The sequence below is a fragment of the Tupaia chinensis genome, unplaced genomic scaffold, assembly GCF_000334495.1.
Source record: "Tupaia chinensis unplaced genomic scaffold, TupChi_1.0 Scaffold000674_1, whole genome shotgun sequence".
NCBI lineage: Eukaryota > Metazoa > Chordata > Mammalia > Scandentia > Tupaiidae > Tupaia > Tupaia belangeri.
In genome coordinates, this window is record NW_006160197.1 from 1769318 (window position 1) to 1788368 (window position 19051).

The 19051-nt window shown below is 36.5% G+C and overlaps 1 protein-coding gene across 1 annotated transcript; it reads right to left on the reverse strand.

Annotated features, from left to right (window-relative positions):
* Positions 1-9802: 9802 nt before the first annotated feature.
* On the reverse strand, positions 9803-10820 carry LOC114009991 (60S ribosomal protein L38-like). Its single transcript, XM_027776489.1, has 2 exons — positions 10658-10820; positions 9803-9867 (listed from the first exon to the last, which is right to left on the reverse strand). The coding sequence occupies exons 1-2, from the start codon at positions 10818-10820 to the stop codon at positions 9803-9805; spliced, it is 228 nt and encodes a 75-aa protein (XP_027632290.1).
* Positions 10821-19051: the final 8231 nt, after the last annotated feature.

Here is a 19051-nt window from a genome sequence, read left to right on the forward strand (position 1 = left end):
AGTGAGTGCTGGCAAGGCTGTGGAGAAAGGGAACTCTCCTACATGGTTGGTAGAAATATAAATTAGTACAGTCACTGTGGTGAACAATATGGAGGTTCCTCAAAGATCTACAAATAGAACTATCATATGATCCAGCAATTCCAAACCAGGATATCTACCTGAAAGATAGGAATACACTTAATCAGAAAAATGCTTGCATATCCATGTTTTTAATATTTTAAATTGCTTTTTAAATTTTAATTTTCCTTGTTTATTTTTGTTAGGGCTCATGCACGTGCATTTGAAAATGAGAGAGAAATAGAGGACCATCCTCCACACACTGATTTGCTTCTTCCAGTCCTCTGGCCTTTTGGATCTTGGGCACTCATATATGTGTGTGGCATATTTCAGGCTAACCGTTCTGGAGATCTGGACTGTTGTCACCATGTGGGAAAGAGCTTCTTTTGAGCAGCTTATTACTGCTGCATCACAGAACTGGCTTGTCTTTAGAGATTTTAAGAAACGTGATGTGGTTTCTGTATTAGCATGAGTTCCACAGAAAGTAGATCCTGAGACAAAATTTAAATGTGGATGATTTTTGGATGAGTTTGATTCCAAGGAACAGTTGGGAGGATCATGGGAGCAATTCAAAGAATAAGGGAGAGTCTATACATGTATATGTACAGCATTATGAAGTTGGACACTAGGGATACTGTTTCGTGGATGTGAGGAAACTGAGAATCTTATAGACTGTGTCTTTAAGATGATCATCCAGAAAATATTAGGAAATAAAATTTCTTTATTATTTTCCTGATCATTTCTAGGCTCTCACAGATTAAATATATCCCCCACAGGTCACTAATATCCCTATAGTTCTGAGCTGTACATGTATTAACACTGAGTGGATTCTCAAAGTATCTGTAGAAAAAAAAAATTAGCTCTCCTACTGAAGATTATAGTCTGCTGAAATAAATTGACAATAGGCTGATTAGCAGGAGAAAGTCCATTAAAAAGTTATTAATGTGGGGACCAGCAATTGGCATAATGGTTACATCACTGGATTCCTACATACTCAACTGGTTTGAGTCCAGGACCTGATGGCTTAAAATTCACCCTGGGTACATGTAAATGCATGCCCAATATTCCGAGAGGAGAAGGGATTGCAGAGTGGCCATCCTCCCTGGGGTGGGGGGTGGGGTGGAGAGGGATTTCTCACTTTCTGTCTCTCTGTCTCTCTGGCAAGCTCATGCACCTATAGAAAAAAAAAAAGTCTCTCAAAAAAAAGGTTATTAATGTGTACCAACACAGGAGTCATGTACAAAGGATAATACTGAAAAAAGAACCAGATGACTGAAGTTTTTATACTCCTCTGAAGCTACAGAAAAGGATAAGGTCTTGGGACTTGTGTGTGACATGGTGACACAAGTTACAGGAGGGTACAGAAGGAAAGCCACGATGAGCAAAGACTACCTTGTCATGCAGATAAAATATCCCAGGTAATCTCAGAGCTGCTCTCAGAAAAAAAAATAAATGGAAGTGTGGTAAAAATTTCTGTCAGATTTTTAAAAGTGTCAGAACTTTTGACTCTTTTTTTTTTCCTATGAATTAATCTTTCCTAAATCTGGATAAGGCAGATAAGGGGGCCTCTAAGAGAGTTTGTTTGCATCTGCTGTTTACTTCAGCAGTGGTGATTTTTTATTTTAAACCAGTGCAATCTTCCTCACAAAGGACAACTTTCTTGAGGTATTCCTGTGTCTACAGCCCCACTGAATAGCTATTTGAAACATGCCACAGGATTATATTGTTGGTGGTATATTTTGGTTTTTCCCTTATATACCTCACACCTCAAAATCAAATGTATAAGCTGAGAGGCTCATGGTGTTAGGTTGTCAGACTATATACGTGTGAGGCTGATTAGAGCCACCACAGGAGTACCAGCACAGAAACAGGAGAATCCAGACTATCTCAGGCTGTCCACAATGGCACAGCAGTTACACATCAGCCTTCCATGCTGAACCCACATGGGAAGCCCCAGCTTGTGCCCCAAGGTCTTCCTGTGCACACCAGGCATGAATGTGCATGTCTGTGATCCTGGCTGGCTGAGGCTAGAGTGTGAGGAGCCTGTTGGAGATGCCTCTCTTATTTTTTATTTTCTTAATTAAACTTTATTTATTTATTTATTTTTAAAAATTTGACCAGAGAGGGACATAGGGAGAGAGAGCAAGAGGGAAAGTAAGAAAGAAAGCTGCCAGGTCTGGGACTCAAACTGTGGTCAGCCATGTGGGGAGTCTAATGCCCTTAACCACTACATCACCTGCCAGCCTCTCTCTTACCTTCTTTTAGGGGAAAAATAAACAAATAAATATCTCTTAAAATGGGAATAAGTCAAATAATAAATAAGGGGAAAAAAGTATGTGTTTTGAAATTAGTCTGAGAGAGCACACACTAGCTAAAGAGAAAAAGAGACAGCAATCGGGAAAGTGAGAATACATCGCCTAGGATGGTGACACTGCAATCCTTTCTTTGTTTTTCACTCCCATTGAGATTTGGAGCATGCTTGTACCCAATCTGTTTTTTAAGCCACCAGGTTCAGGAAAGAAAGTGTATGGTTTGTCATGTGGGATCCAACTGCCTTAACCATCACACCAGTAGCTGGAGTATGTTTACTTTTTAAAAAAATATTTTAGTTCGTATGTGGAAAATATTTTTTGAGGGGGAATGGAAGTAAATAAGAGTGTGTAGTAGGCTATCACAATCATGTAAGCAAGATTTGTGGTGCCTTGGTTGTATTAAAGAAGTGGAAAGAAAATATGGCTTAGTGGCAGAATTGCCAAGAATTACTAGGTTATTAGAAAACTGATAATTTTTTTCTATGCAAAAATGTGTCATGACTCTCCCAACAACCCAATACATTGGGTTGGATGCCAAGAGTGAGAACTATTTCCATAAAATAAATTGGAGATGTGTATGAGGGGTTTCCAAAAGTTCATGGAAAATACATAGTATCAAAAAAAATGCATGGTTTTCAGGAGCTGGCAGGTGACATGGTGTAAGGTGCTGAGCTTCTTCCTGGTCTACTGCAGGTCAGGTCTCAGACTAGACTTGGTGACTTGAAAATCACAACGAATGTGTGTGTGTGTGTGTGTGTGTGTGTGTGTGTGCCCAAAGTCCCAAGAAGAGAATGGGGAAGAAGGGATAGTCACACGGTCATACCCTCAAAGAATGATTTCTCTCTTTCACTCTCTGTTTCTCTTTTTTTTTTTTGGAGAGGTTTTCACTATAGGGCGCGGGCGCTCTCCAGATAGAGAGAGAGAGACATAGAGACAGAAAGCGAGAGAGAGACATAGAGACAGAAATCACCCCCCAGGGGGGATGGTCACACCGCTATCCCTTCTCCTCCATTCTCCTCTTGGGATCTTGGGCACGAACGCACACGTGCCCGGTGTGAGTTCTAAGCCACCGGGTCCTGGACGCGAACCGCAGTCGACTAAGTGGGAGCCCAGCAACATAGCCATTACGCTAACTGCTGGTTCCCCCTCTCTGTTCCTCTTCACAGAATGCAAGTGCCCTATGGCAAAAAATGAAAACAAAAACAATGAATTTCAAACTTTTTTGCAACAATATAACTTGTAAATTCTATTTTCTCATTTACTTTTTATTGTGTCTTCATACATTCAAACATGCATATGTAATTAGAATTTATATATTTAATCTTTTAGATAAAAATGAATAGCAAAGTTAATTTTAATAAATTATCAAATTAAAGATTAAAACCAAAACAGTAAGCTGGATTTCACCTGATAAATTTCTTTGCCTTTTTTTTAATTTGAAGGATGATTGTCCTTTTATTGTCCAATATCTAAAAACGGTTGTTTTATTTATTTTGTCTAGATTTGTGTTTTAAAGTTACAATTCTGATATTATCTGTCTTTAGATAGTGTCAGATCCCAAAGATTAAGTGTTCACTCCCACATGCCCTGCACATGAAATGTCAATTTCAAGTCCCAAGTTGTGATTAGAACATCTCACCAGTTTTCCAAAGACACTTTCCTAGATTTGATCAATTTGCTAGAGCTGCTCACTGAACTAAAGATAGTACCTATGTTTATCAATTTATTACAGAGGACATTCTGCACTGCATCACAAGAAGAGAGAACTGAACAGAATAAAAAATCTTGCTTAGTTGAGCTATAGTTTGAAATACTGGGGGAGCATGGAAGAAAGGTTGGCTGGATTTTTGTAGCAAAATACCAGAAGTGAGGGACCTAAAAAGAATGGTGCAGAGAAAGAACTAGCTAGAGAGGAAGGAGTGTATGGGACCTGTGAAGATCCGGGGAGGAAAATAAGACTCATAACAATAGGAAAAAAAAGATTTTAAGAAACAGATCCAGAAATGGTGAAGATGATAGAAATAATAGGCAAGGACATTAAAACAAGAAAACACAGCATTTTAAGGAGAGAAATAAAAGATTTACAAAAGACCTAATCTTAACTTCTAGAGTTAAAAATTCAATTAGGGATTAGCAGGTTAAGGTATGGTGGTTAAGACACTTGACTCTCAGGTGGTTGACCACTGTGTGAGTTCTAGACCTGGTATTTAAAACTCATGCAGAAATGGAAGAAAAGAGATTGCATGATGGCCATCCTCCCTGGGAAGGGAGGATTTCTCACTCTCTGCCTCTCTGTCTCTCCAACAAGTGAATTTACCCTATAGCAAAACAAACAAACAAACAAACCAAACAAACAAACAAACAAACAAAAAACAAAAAACAAAAAAAAATCTTGAAAAAGTAAACTCTCAAAAAAATAAATTAAAAGTTTATATATAATGGATGAGATCAGAAAGATTTGATATTTCCGAAAGAAACATTATATAATGATTAAAAATAGAACACTAAAAGAAAAAATACTGTTAATATCAGCAGAGCATCAGTGAGCTTCAGGGCAACATCTAAAGACTGAGAATACGTGTAGACAGAAACTCACATGGGAATGAGGGAGAACTAGGAAAAAAATCTTTAAATTAACAGTGGCAAAAGTCTTCTGAATTTATTGAAAGTTACAAATGCACAAATTTAAGAAAGTACAAAGAAATCCAAGTAGAAGAAATATGACCAATAAAAAAAAAAACCTACAGCAATTTATACCATAAACAACTTTCTGAAAATAAATGAAAAATTTTTTTTAATTGCCAGAGAGTGAATGTGTTCTCAAGAGAGAGACAGAGAGAGACAAATAGAGGGAGAAAGTACCCCAATGGAGCATGGTCACAGTGCAACTCCTCCGTTTCTTCATTCTGTCAAGATTTGGGGCATGCAGGTACACATGACTGGCTTGTTTTTCAAGTCCTTAGGGCTGGGATTCAAACTGCAATCAGCCATGCGGGATGGCTTCTTCAACCACCAGGTTATAAGCCAATCTTAAAACTAATGAAAATCTTAAAAACAGTAAAAAAAGGAGTATATACTAATTAAAGAAAAAGAAACATTAAAATAATAACAATTTTGTGGGGGCCCTCTCTGTGGCTCAGCAGTAATGTAATGCTAAAGAAAAGCCAGATCTCACATGGCAACCATATTTCAGATCCCTACGCCTGCCATCCTCAAACACCCTGGGCACATTCATGAGCACCTAAGATCCGAAAAGCTAAATGACTAGAGGAAGGAGATTGTTGGCATGACTAGACCCTGTGGAAGGTACTTTTTCACTCTTTTTCTCTCTCATGTTCATGCACATGCACTCTGTAATGAATAAAAGAAAAATTTGGGGGCTGGCATCGGGCATGGTGATTAAGGGCACTAGACTCCCACATGGCCTACCATGATTTGAGTCCTGGACCTGGCAGCTTGTTTTCTCACTTTCCCTCTCTCTTTCTCTCTCTCTCACTCTGTCCCTTTCTGGTCAAATTAAAATAAATACATAAATAAAGTTAAATAATATAAATCTTAAAAAAAGAAAACTTTGTCATAATAATTGCAAATTATATCACACAGATACTAAAAGAAATCCTTAAAGTACAGTGATAAAGTGCATCTTCCTCTCTTACTAGCTCTCTCTCTTTTGGTCCCTCACTTCTGGCATTTTGCTGCAGAGAATCTGGTCAAGGTTTTCCATCCTTGCCTCTCACATTACAAACTATGTCTCATCAAATAAAGTACTTTCAATTCAGTTCAGAGAAAAAGAAAAGAGCTGAAAGAAAAGGTGAAGGAAGAGGAAAGGAGGAAGAGAGGAGCAGGAGGAAAGTACGAAAAAGAGAAGAGCAGGCAGAGGCAGCATGTGAGGAACAGTATATAAGCAGTCCAACTAAGTGGAGTGTCTGAACAGACTAGATCTGCTACACTGGAAGTCCATTTTTTAATTCTAGTAGAGTCCAGAAAGTTATCAGATACAAAAATGAAAACAATCATCACCAGATTAAACTAACAAAATCCATACTCTACATAGTATCCATGGTGCCCAGGAATTGAAAATCAATTACAGGAAATGAAAAGATCATTCCAGGACATGAAGGAGGAATGACATGAATATACTAAAAACCTAAAAAAATTTAAACAGAACTATTGGAAATGATGAATATAATATAAGAAATTAAAATCTCTCTCAAAAGCATAAGTGGCAGATTGGATCACGCAGAAGAAATTTGTCACCTTGAAGACAAAGTGTCCAATGAAGCCCAACCATCAAAAAGAATAAAAAATGACGGGGACCAGCAGTTAGCGTAACGGACTCCCATGTAGTTGACCATGGTTTGCGTCCCAGACCCGGTAGCTTAAAACTCACGCCGGGCGCGTGTGCGTGTGTGTCCAAGATCCCGAGAGGAGAATGGAGTAGAAGGGATTGTGGCATGGCCATCCCTCCGGGGGGTGATTTCTCACTTTCTGTCTCTCTATCTCCCTCTGTCTGTCTAGAGAGCGCACGTGCCCTATAGCAAAAACCTCTCAAAAAAAAAAAAAACATAAAAAGGATAAAAAACAACCCCAAAAAAAGAGGATAACATACAGTAAATTCTAGACATCATGAATTGTCCAAATACCCACATACTGGATAATCCATAAGGTGAAGAAGCTGGTAAAGGCATGGAAAAGCTTTTCATGAAATACTAGCTGAAAACTTTCTAAATCTAAAGAAACATGGAGAAATTCAAAAACATGAGTAAAAAAGAACCCCAAATAGAATCAACATAAAATGACCCATTCCCCAGTACATCATAGCCAGATTGGTAAAAATCAAAGACAAAGTTAAGATTCTAAAATTGATTAGAGAGAAACGTCAAGTTACTTACAAAAGTTATCCTATTAAGCTAACATCAGACTTCTCACCTAGTACAAGCATGGAAAAAATGAAAAGAGATATTCAAAATATCAAAAGAAAAATAATTCCAACCAAAATACAGTACCAGCAAGATTATACTTCAAATGGCAAAAACAAATAAGATCATTCTCAGATAAAAAAATATTAAAGAATTCATTAATACTAGACCAGCTCTTCAAGAACTACTGAAGGAAGTACTATACAAGGAAAATGAAAGAAGGACAAACAGAAATAAGAGAATGAAAACAATCAATAAAATAGCTAACAAAATGGCAAGGATAAAACCACAATTATCAATAATAACACTGAATGTTAATGGGTTAATTCTGACATTAAAAGACACAGACAGACTGAATGGATGGAAAAGCAGAAGTTATCTATATGCTGCTTACAAGAAACACACCTCACTGATAAGGACATACATAGACTGAAAGTGAAGATCTGAAAAAAGATATTCCATGCAAATGGAAATCAATGAAAGTCTGGAGTTGTGATATTGAGATCAGACAAAATAGACTTTAAGACGAAAGATAAAAGAAAGGACAAAGGATATTATACAATATTGAAAGGACTTGTTCAACAGGAAGATATAACACTTGTAAATATTTAGGCACCTAACACTGGAGCACCTAAATACATCAAAGAGGACTTGTTAAATCTCAAGGGAGAAATAGACTACAATACTTAATTGTAGGGGATCTCAGTACCCTCACTATCACCTCTGGACAGATCATCTAGACCAAAAATAAACAGATATACAAAATCTAAATGATACAATAAACTAAATGGACTGGACAGTTCAACCAGCAGCCACAAAATACCCTGTATTCCTCAGGTAGGGGACTGATAACCAGAATTCAAGCAGCTTACCCACTCCCACAAAAAAAATCAATCCAATTAAAAGATGGGCAAATGAGCTTAACAGACAACTCTCCCAAGAAGACATAAAAATAGCCAAAATGCATTTCAATACATGCTCAATATCTCTTACATAAGGGAAATGCAAATCAAACCCACAATGAGATGCCACTTAATCTCAGTCAGAATGGTTATGATTAAAAAAAGAAAGAATGAGTTAGCATAATGCTATGTCGCTGGACTCCCACGCAGTTGACCGCGATTCGAGTCCCGGACCCGATGACTTAAACTCACTCCGAGTGCGTGTGCGTGTGTGCCCAAGATCCCGAGAGGAGAATGGAGGAGAAGGGATTGCGGCGTGACCATCCCCGCTGGGGGATGATTTCTCACTTTCTGTCTCTCTGTCCCTCTCTGTCTGGCAAGCGCACACGCCCTATAGCAAAAACCTCTCCAAAAAAAAAAAGAATGATAAATGCTGGTGAGGCTGTGGTAAAAGGTTAACTTTCCTACACTGTTGGTAGAAATGTACATTAATACAACCATTGTAGAGAATGATATTGAGGTTAGTCAGAAATCTACAAATAGAACTACCATATGACTCAGTTTTTCCACTCTTAGTTACTTAAAGGATAGGAAAACTTTCAGTCAGGAAAACACTGTATATTCATGTTTATTGCAGCATTATTCACAATTACTAGAACATGTAATCAGTCCAAATGTCCAAGAAGAGATGAGAAAATGTGGCACATGTACTCTATGGAATACTACTCAGTGATTAAAAAAGAAAAGAAAAAAAAAGAAAAGAAAAGAAAAAAAAAGAAAAGAAAAAAAACAGAGATGTTGACATTTGATACAAAATGGATGAATATGGAAAATTTAATGCTAAGTGATGCAAGCCATATTAAAAGATAGGCATTCAATATCTCAGCTCAATGTGTACTGAATGTTTGCACTTTATAGCAGAAACGGAAAGATTGAAAAACACAATTGCAGGGAGAGCAACTGTAGAAACTACAGACAGTATAGGAAGGGGTGAGGAACAGGGGGTGGGCAGGAGGGTATCAGGGAAAAAAACGAAACAGACAGCACATATAATAGACACAAAAATGAAAAGTTATCTGTTAATGATATTATATATGGTAATATCTTTGACTTGACTAATATGTATTGTATTTATACTGGGTTAAAACCATGTCATACTGTATAAAGATGTACAGTAATTAAATGTAATGTTTCAAACTTAAAAATAAAAAGTATAAAAAGTTCCACTTGGAGACCAGAACAAAAAAATCTCTGAGATATGCCTGCAGTAAATAAGAAAGGAAATTAATGAATGTGAAAAGAAGAAAACACAGATAAAATCAATAGAAGAGCTGATTTTTTTAAAAGATCAATAAAATTGGCAGACCTCTAGCAAGACTGACAAAAAAAACAGAGAGGAGGTCCAAGTTCCTAACATCAAGAATGAAGCAAGAACATGACATTCAAGACCCTGAAGAGATTAAAGGATATGTAATGTGAACAGACCTATAACTATTAAAGAAATTGTATTTGTCATTTAGAAACCCTCAAATAAATGCCCAGTGTTTTTTATTTTTTCATTTTTTTTTTTTAAATTTTAAACATGTTCTATGTAATTCAAACAGCATCTGGTTCATTTTGGCTCCTTCACCACCAAACCTGGGGGCAGGGAGTGCTTCAGCTTCTCTGACTTCTTTTTGTTTTTTGCTCATATGCCTTTTTTTTATCATCATAATCTTCTTTATATTACATTGGATTACATATAACTTTACAGTGTATTACATTGCTTTCTCAAAAGGGAATGCCATGCATGTCAGTCAATACAGAGACATTAATCTCCCCACTTCATCATTCAATATCTTTTCTGTTTTCCTCAATCATTATTATTATTATTCTAATTATTTTTTAAAAACAGTCAATCGCTATTTCTCATTTTGCTTGTGAAAAGACTTTGCCCATCATGAAGTACTTCTCAGACCAATCCAGTTGAGAATACTATATATGTCATCAACAGTTAATAAGCCATATCTGTCTCTCACTAATGTCCTGCCTCTCTGTTCTCTGTTGTTCTCTTGCTATCTTTCTCTATCCTCTTCTCTTCACCTCCCCCATTCCACACTGTCCTATTCTCATTAAGTACCTTCACTGCTTTTATGTCCTCCAATTTCTTGCTCTCTACCATAGAGTGTGGATAGTCGGTATATATTGAGTGGATACGTACAATATCTTTCTTTCATAGCCTGGCTTACTTCACTCAGCAATAGATCCTCCATATCTGACCACTTTCTATCAAATGCCAGGGTCTTGTTATTTTTTATGGCTGAGTAGTATTCCATAGAGTATATATACCACACTTTTCCAATCCATTCATCAGTTTGTGGACATTTAGGTTGGTTCCATGTCTTGGCAATTGTGAATAATGCTGCAATAAACATTGATGTGCAAGCACTTTTCTGACTGAGCTTTCTCCTGTCTTTTGGGTAAATACCCAGAATCTGCCTTCTCTTTTTGATGAATAAGGTGTGAACATATCTGCTGCATCGAACTTTAAACTTCATATCATCCTTATTTTTCTTGATCTTGATAGATTTGGCATCCTTTCGTTTGGCTGTTAGCATAAAGTCTTTGATTTTCTCAATTTTCCGAGGCATGGCGGGGAGCACGGAGGGCCCCAACAGCACAGCCAGCAGCCAGAAATGAAGAGGACAGAAAAGGCTTACCTTAATAATACTTAATTTTTAAAAATTAGATATTATAAGAGAAATATGGGTCAAGGGAGGCATGATGCTTAAGGTGCTAGATCTCACATGGCTGACTCTGTGTTTGGAGTCCCAGATCCAGAGGCCTGAAAATCACAGGCGTGTGTGTATGCGTGCCCAAGATCCTGAGAGGAGAATGGAAGAGAAAGGATTACAGTGTGGTCATCCTCCCTGGGGGTGGGGGCCAATTTCTCACTTTCCTTTTCTCTCTTTCTCTGCCTCTCTGTCTCTCTTCTGGGAGCATGAGTGCCCTATGGCAGAAATCTAAAAAAGAAAAAAATTATAAGAGAAATGTTTTCTTATCAAATTCTAAAAGATGTACAAAACAGTAATACCTGAGCAAGGGTTTCATAAATGCACTCTCTGCCCCTAAATGTGAGTACTTGCTTGAGAATAATTTCAAAATATGTATTAAGAATATTTGTAGGAACTAGCAAATGGCATAATGGCTATGTCGCTGGACTCCCATGTAGTCAACCATGGTTCGAGTCCTCGACCTGATGGCTTAATATCATGCTGGGCGCATGTATGTGCATGCCCAAGATCCCAAGAGGAGAATGGAGGAGAAGGAATTGTGACATGGCCATCTCTCCTGGGGTGAGTTCTCACTTTCTGTCTCTCTGTCTCCCTCTGTGTTTCTGGTGAGCACACGTACCCTATAGCAAAAATCTCTCAAAAAAAAAAAAAGAATATTTGGAAATATGCATTCTACTTTCTTTAGTAATTACACTTCTAAAAATTATCCTAACAATAATGAGAAAGTTGTCATTAGTGAAAAAGTTTGAATTTCACCCAGTAATGGAATGGTTAAATTGTGTTTAGGACAACTGTTACAGGAAATCTCATAAATGTATTAGAAATCAGGTTTCTGAATACTATTTCAGCATGAGGGATATGTGTATCTATATAGTATGATATTAAATGAAGAAAGCAGAATTCTATAAAGCAGTAAGTCAGTTAGTGAGAACTATACAATAGAATAGCAAACAATATTTGTAATAAAATTTTGTTAGGTGACCTTTATTTAACCAACTTATCATATTAACCCATACTATATTATTTTCATATGTATTAGTCATTGAATTCCCTCATATAGTAGTGCCTAAGGTTGTTAAGCTCAACACTTCTCTCACCAGATGAACTGTTTGCATACTAAGATTTAGTTACATCAAATGAGCAAGAACCTCTTTATGCCACTTGAACTTACTGTCATAATTAAATAATTTAATTAAATTTGATATAAACTAATATAATTACAGTGTGAAAAGAAAGTGGTATTCTACAAAAACAAAGCTGATGCTTGGAAAGATTAAATAAAGGTGAGGGTATTTTAAGAAAAATCTGCTATAGAATTATGCAGAGTTGATAAATAGCTGTGGAATAATACAAAAACTGAAAATTCTCACTCAAAATACATGCATCTTTAAGTTTTCTTATATTTAGGTAAAAAGTGCTTGAAAATTATAGACAACACAGGGAAAAATACATGAAAATCCCTTCAAGGATAAACATAGTTATAGGAAAAGCCTTAGTCCCATGTAAAGATGTTATTAAATGCTTTTATGTATTTTGTTTTGTTATCTGTTAAGGTGTGAATTGGGGCCAGCAGGTGATATTGTGGTTAATGGGATAGATTCCCACATGGCAGACTGTAGTTTCAAGTCTCAGATCTGGCGGCTTGAAGCAACTTGAAAATCATACCTGGGTGGGACACAGAAATGGTTTATTACCTGTTGATGATAACATGTATAGTATTCTCAACTGGATTGGTCAGAGAAGTATTTGATATTGGGTAAATTATATTTATAAGCCAAATGATGTATAGTGATGGAATATTTTTTAAAAAATAAGAACAATAAAAAATTAATCTGAAAAACATAAAAAAAGAAAAGAAAAGAAAATCGTACCAGGCATACATGCCCAAAATCCTAAGAGGAGAATACAGGAGAAGCAATTGTGGCATGGCCATTTCCCCTGGGGGCATGATTTCCCACTCTGCCTTTCTATCTCTCTCTGTGGCTATCTAGCGATGCATCCTACGGGGCAAAAATAAATAAATAGATGATAGATAGATAGATGGATAGATAGATAGATAGTTAGATAGATAGATAGATAAATAGATAGATAGATAGATGGATAGATAGATAGGACCAGTGGTTGGCATAATGGCTATGTCACTGGACTCCCATGTAACCAACTGCAGTTTGAGTCCTGGACCCGGTGGCTTAAACTCACACCAGGTGCATGTGCGTGTATGCCCAATATCCCAAGAGGAGAATGGAGGAGAAGGGATCATGGTGTGGCCATCCCCCCGGGGGAAGGGGGGTGATTTCTTGCTTTCTGTCTCTCTGTTCTCTCTTCCTTTTCTGGCCAGCACATGCTCCCTATAGCAAAATCCTCTAAAAAAGAAAAAAGAAAAAAAAAAAAAAAAGAAGTAAAAAGTTTTTAGTTACATATAAAGGGGACTTCAACAAGTTCATGGACAATGGCATTAAAAGATAATAAGAAAACATATAAGTAAATTTTATTTCTCAACACAAGGTCTGCTGAGTTCTAGACACTTTTGTAAGTGACACCAGCATTTAGTCCATCCTGAGAAAAGTGAATGTCCTGGAAATTTAATCATGTCAATGAAGTCTTTTTCACATTATTAACTGAAGAATAGATATCCTTCATATTTTTTTTTAAGGATTTTGGTGTGCTCACCGGAGAGAGACAGAGAAACACAGTGAGAGGGAAAGTAAGAAACCATCCACCAGGGGGATAATCATGCTGCAATCTATTCTCCTTTATTCTCTTCCTGGGATTTCAGACTGCACTCATGTGCACCCAACATGATTTCCAAGCTGCGAGGTCTGAGACTCAAACCACAGTCTGCCATGTGGAGTCCAGCACCTTAAGCACCACTCAAATATATATATTTTTTAAGATTAGGAAGCAAAATGTCAGAAGGATTCAAATCAAGACAGTAAGGTGGTGCTTAATGATATACCATCAAAATCCTTGCAAAACTGCCATTGTTTAAATAAAAGGAATGAGCAAGAGCAATAGCATGGTAGAAAACTCCCCGGTGAATCTTTTCTGGTTTTCTTTCTTTCTTTCTTATTCTTTTTTCTTTTTCTCTAAAGTGTCCATCATCATTCTCAAAACATTCTCATAATGAGCAGATACTATTGTTCTTTAGCACTCCAGAAACTCAACAAGTAAATGCACTGAGCATCCCAAGAAAACTGTCATGACCTTTGCTCGTGACCAATCTGCTTTCTCTCTGAATTCACAATATCCACTCTTGGTAGCCATTGCTTTGATCCTGCCTTGTTTTTAAAATCATACTAGGAAAGCCATGTTACAATTATTCAAAGAAATGCTTCAGAATCTCAGTACCACTTTAAAATTTCCATGGAAGGCTCTGCTTTGTCTGCAGCTAATATGGGTGCAACTGTTTTTTATATACTAAGCAAGAATCGTACTCGACTTTAACTTTTTAGTTAGAATTGCATAAGCTGAACCAGTTTAGATTTGTACAGTGTTGGCTATTGTTTCTGCTATTAATCATTGTTTTTTTTTCAGTTAGGGCACTAAGAAAGTTCATCTTTTCCCCACAAATTCTATGGATATTTTCCACTGTGATCATGGTCTTCAACATCATGTGTCTTTTCTGAAAATAAGTTATCCATTGTAAATTACACATTTCTTTATGGCATGGATTCCATAAACTTCTCATAAACCATCAGTGATTTCACCATTCTTCCTCCCAAGTTTGACCTATAAATGTGATGTTTTTTCTTGCTTCAATTTTAACAGAAATCCTGTTATTGTTCATAGGGAATCTTCTCAAGCTGATGTCTCATTCTTCTTAGTTTCACTCACTAGATCCTATTCAGACATATTATAATGAGTTAGAATGAATTTATTTTGATGTAAAAAATGAATGAATCCCTGTATGATTTTTTCATAATACTCATTTTCCATGAACTTTTGAAGACCTCTCATACGTATTATTGTATATGAGTCTTACTCTTACTGACTTTTTCAATGATCACACAAATAATTGGCCCTGAGTGCTCTTTGGTAATATTCTGTGTGGAGTAATTATTGAGTAATCAATGAAACTTCGTGTGTCTTAATGCTGTCTGTATGATCCGGGAACCATAACAGAAGTCAAAGGAGACGGAGGACTTAAGGAAGAATCAAAGTCACATTTGTCTACCAGTCTGGTAGAATGGAAACTCAGATTCATAAGTAAAAAGAAGTTACCAAGAAAAAAAAAAAAAAAGCACAAGCAAAACAATATTTCTTGCACATCTGAATGTGTGGCATGACAGGGCATTAAGTATGCCAAATACTAAGAGTAGTTACTTTGAACTAGTGGGATTTTCAGTGCCGTTCGTTTTCTCCTTTCTCAATTAACATGTCTTACTTTTTTAATTAGAAAAAAAAGATCAGGCCTTTAGAAAGGAAGGCAAATTTCAATTAGAAATATTACACTGACTGTTCTTCAAGTACATACACATTAAAGAAAAAGCCATGTGGAAATACAAATTTCAAATAGTGACGTTATTGCCAACACGAGAAGGAATAGACCCCGTGTTCTTGTGACTGTTCTGGGTGCATGTTCACAAAGGAAGCAGGAGGTTTAGGAGGCAGCAGCTGAAAGAGTAAGAAAAACAAATCTGGAAATCAGCCACCCAATAAAAAAGAATTGGAGTGGCTCTTCCACAGTGAACCACAAAGGGAGGAGCCATAGTTTTTCCTTTCCGAATAGCTGTTGGCTCATTAACAAGAAGTAGTTCCTATCACATAGGCATTTCCAGAAGATGGAATATGTCTTTATCTTTAAATTCATATAGGCTACCCAGAAACTCATGAGTTCCTGGAATTTTTAATAAAATTTTCATATAAACAAGCAATCATTTTTAGACTATAGTTCCTGGTAATGATTTCTGTAGATGCAGTCAAAACATACATTGAACTAGCAGAAAAGGGATTAAAAAAATGGGTAATATATTTTTGTAAAGATAGATTTTTATTAAAATGCTTATTTTTTCTTATTCATTCACATTGGGTGTTTTAACACCATTAGTAAATTGTTATTTTTATGAGACTGTTTCACTCAGGAAATTTCTTAATTCATTACATTTTATTAGATCAGCAGTAATGAACCAAAAACAATATCATTTATTTTTATTACTACTGTAGGTTAAATCACAATGATTTATATAGCCAGATTGAAGCAATGACTGTGTAATTACTCTGTTATTGTCAACGATATATTTTTGTTAAATAAGACACTTTAACCACATGTAAAGTCGATAAATATAGAAACTTGTAGTGAAAAAAAAAATAGTAGACTAGAGACCCAGGGACCCAGGTACCATTTTATACTTAAAGTATCATGTGAATCCATTCTGGATTATGGGTATGGGTGACGCAGGAAACAGGTAAAACACATATTCATGAGGCAACAACTATAGATCTGACAGGCTTGACATATAAGGTATAAAATGTTATTCAAAGTATTGTTAGTTTGGGGGGGGCTTTCCCTTAAGTAAAAAAACAAATATAACCATTCTGCATAGACAGGTGTCCATATAGTTCTTCATACATAAAGAAGGTTAGAAAGTAAGCAAAATTTCAGTTAGAAACCTTATATTAAATTAAATTTTCTAAGCTTATATGGCCATTTTCCTTTAACATATCACATTTTCAAAAATTGTAGTATTATTAGCAACTTTTCTTGCAGTTCTATGTTCTGAAGTCTCATGTCACTTCAATTTTTTCTGTCTTTAGGAGATGAGGAGAATAACTGCTATAACACCTGTATTGTAACCTTTAAACCACCTGAAAACTTAACCAAAATCACCTTCTCTTTCTGAGTAGATAACCTCAAGTCAAATAATTGTTAAAGAATCAAGGCAACAACTTTTGTCTGTTTTGATTTAGTAACATTATATTAATATTTGAAGCTACAGAGAAAGGGTCCCCTTAAAAACATCCAAAGGAGGGCCAGCTAGGTGACATCTTGGTAAGAGCCATTGGATGTCACATGGTCAACTGTACAGTTTGAGTCTCAGACCCAGTAACTTTAAAAATATGCCCACATATGTGCATGCATGCCGAAAATTCCAAGGGGAGAATGAAAAAGAAGGGATTGTGGCATTTCTAACTTCTGGTTAGGAGCTTTCTCACTCTCTCCCCCCTCCCTTTCCATCTCTCTCCATTTAGTGCACATACCCTACAGTAAAATTTTAAAATAAAAGAAAATCTGGAGGTAAAAGCACTATTAGAGATCTACCATACATTACCCACAATCTGGTACCAAAATCCCACAGGAAGTTAAAGAATTTTCCTATCCCCCCTAGAAGCAATTCTGACCAGTGCAGACATGTGGCAATTACACTCATTATTCTACTTTGTAGAATTATTCATTTAACTACTTTGTTGCAGTTGTATTAATATGGTATTACAGTGCTGCCCTTGAGTCCACTGTAAGTGTCCCTTAACATATCCTATTGTATCTCTGTATTGCTTTCTAAAATCATAAAAACATTTTTTAAAGGAAAAGAACATCTTTATTCTGAAACATATCTAGTACATGGGTTTTGGATATAGGATTCTGAAATTTTTTTTGAAAAGGTGAAATGAAGTGTCCTAAGTAATTATATTCTAAGCTCTTCCCCTAGTTTCCCTAATTTCTGAATATTTCATTATGCACTACCTAACCTTTCCCTCTACCTGCCTAGTTAATTCAAAACCATAATGGGCAATCCAAAGTCAGGTGGTTACACACCTTGTCACTGGTACAGAGATAAAACAAGGTGGCCGGGATACGCCACACGAAGGGAATACGGCAGAGAGCCTTGTCATAACAACCTAGGGGAGGATGTTTTAAAATAATTTTGAAAACACAGGCCAGCTTAGAGAACCAGAAGGTGAGTGAACGTTTTAGATTTGGAAATTCACCTGACAACATTGTATTTTAAAGTGCAAAAGAAGTGTATATTCAGGCTTTCTGTGGATTATAGTCAATCACGTTCCCTGAATACTCCCACCACACAATAATCTCTAGTCTGCTCTTGACACGGGGTGGTTCTTTCTTATGAGCTACTTTATGCTCTGGAATATGAAGAGTTAAGTGATGACCAAAATTGGGCATTTTACAATTATTTCTCTCTATATACAGAAGCAATGAATTATTGGAAATAGCAGTTATTTGTATCTATAAACTAAGGCTACTACAGCATATTTCTACTATTTTAGAGCACTATAAGAAAAACAAATAAAAAAAATCCTAGTTCTTCGTCTTCCTTTTCCCTCCTTCCATCCTTTCTTCATCTCTGTTTTTCTAAGAACTTCTTTATGTGGAAACATAATTTCAGTTCATCTGACAGTGTGAGTGTGATCGGATTTGTACATAGTTACACTGAATGAATGCAAGAGACCCCGAACACCCAAAGTATGCTCATACAGCTATTAAGCAATGATTCTACTGTTAAAAACGAAAGAAAGAAAGAAAGAAAAGAAAGAAAGAAAGAAAGAAAGAAAGAAAGAAAGAAAGAAAGAAAGAAAGAAAGAAAGAAGAAAGAAAGAGAGAGAGAGAAAGAAAGAAAGAAAGAAAGAAAGAAAGAAAGAAAGAAAGAAAGAAAGAGAAAAGGAGACTTGACCTGATGCCTTCCTTCCTCACTTTCCCTTTCTCCATTTCTCTCTAATGAGCATAGGTGCCCTATAGCAAACTTAAATAACAATAAAAAGTTAAATAAATTTTTTTAAATAAAATTTAAGTAATTTTAATTTTGTTTATTTCTTATCATACATGCTATGTCATAATATAATTTGGTAGTGAACATGAATATTACAGAACATGGTTTCTAGTAACAGCAGTGCCTCTCCATTGTCTTCTTAAAAATTTCTCTCATGAGAGACAGAAAGAAGCACCCTCGACAGGTTTCACACCTTGATCCCCCAACTCCCAGCTTTCCCAGCCCACCAGGATCATGCGCGCATGCCCCTGGCAGGTACCGGTCAATCGAGGAAACCACCTGCCATCTTCCAGTGGATCTAGCATCATTTGAGCAGTACACTGGCGCTGGGTCACCAAGCCGGCCCACCCCTGTCTGTCTGAT

Excerpts from the sequence above, each read along its gene's own strand:
- LOC114009991 (XM_027776489.1), bottom strand. The coding sequence starts at position 10,820 with ATGCCTCGGAAAATTGAGAAAATCAAAGACTTTATGCTAACAGCCAAA. Across the intron at positions 9,868-10,657 it reads AAAGAGAAGGCAGATTCTGG|AAAAGAAGTCAGAGAAGCTG; the intron begins GTATTTACCCAA and ends GAGCAAAAAACA.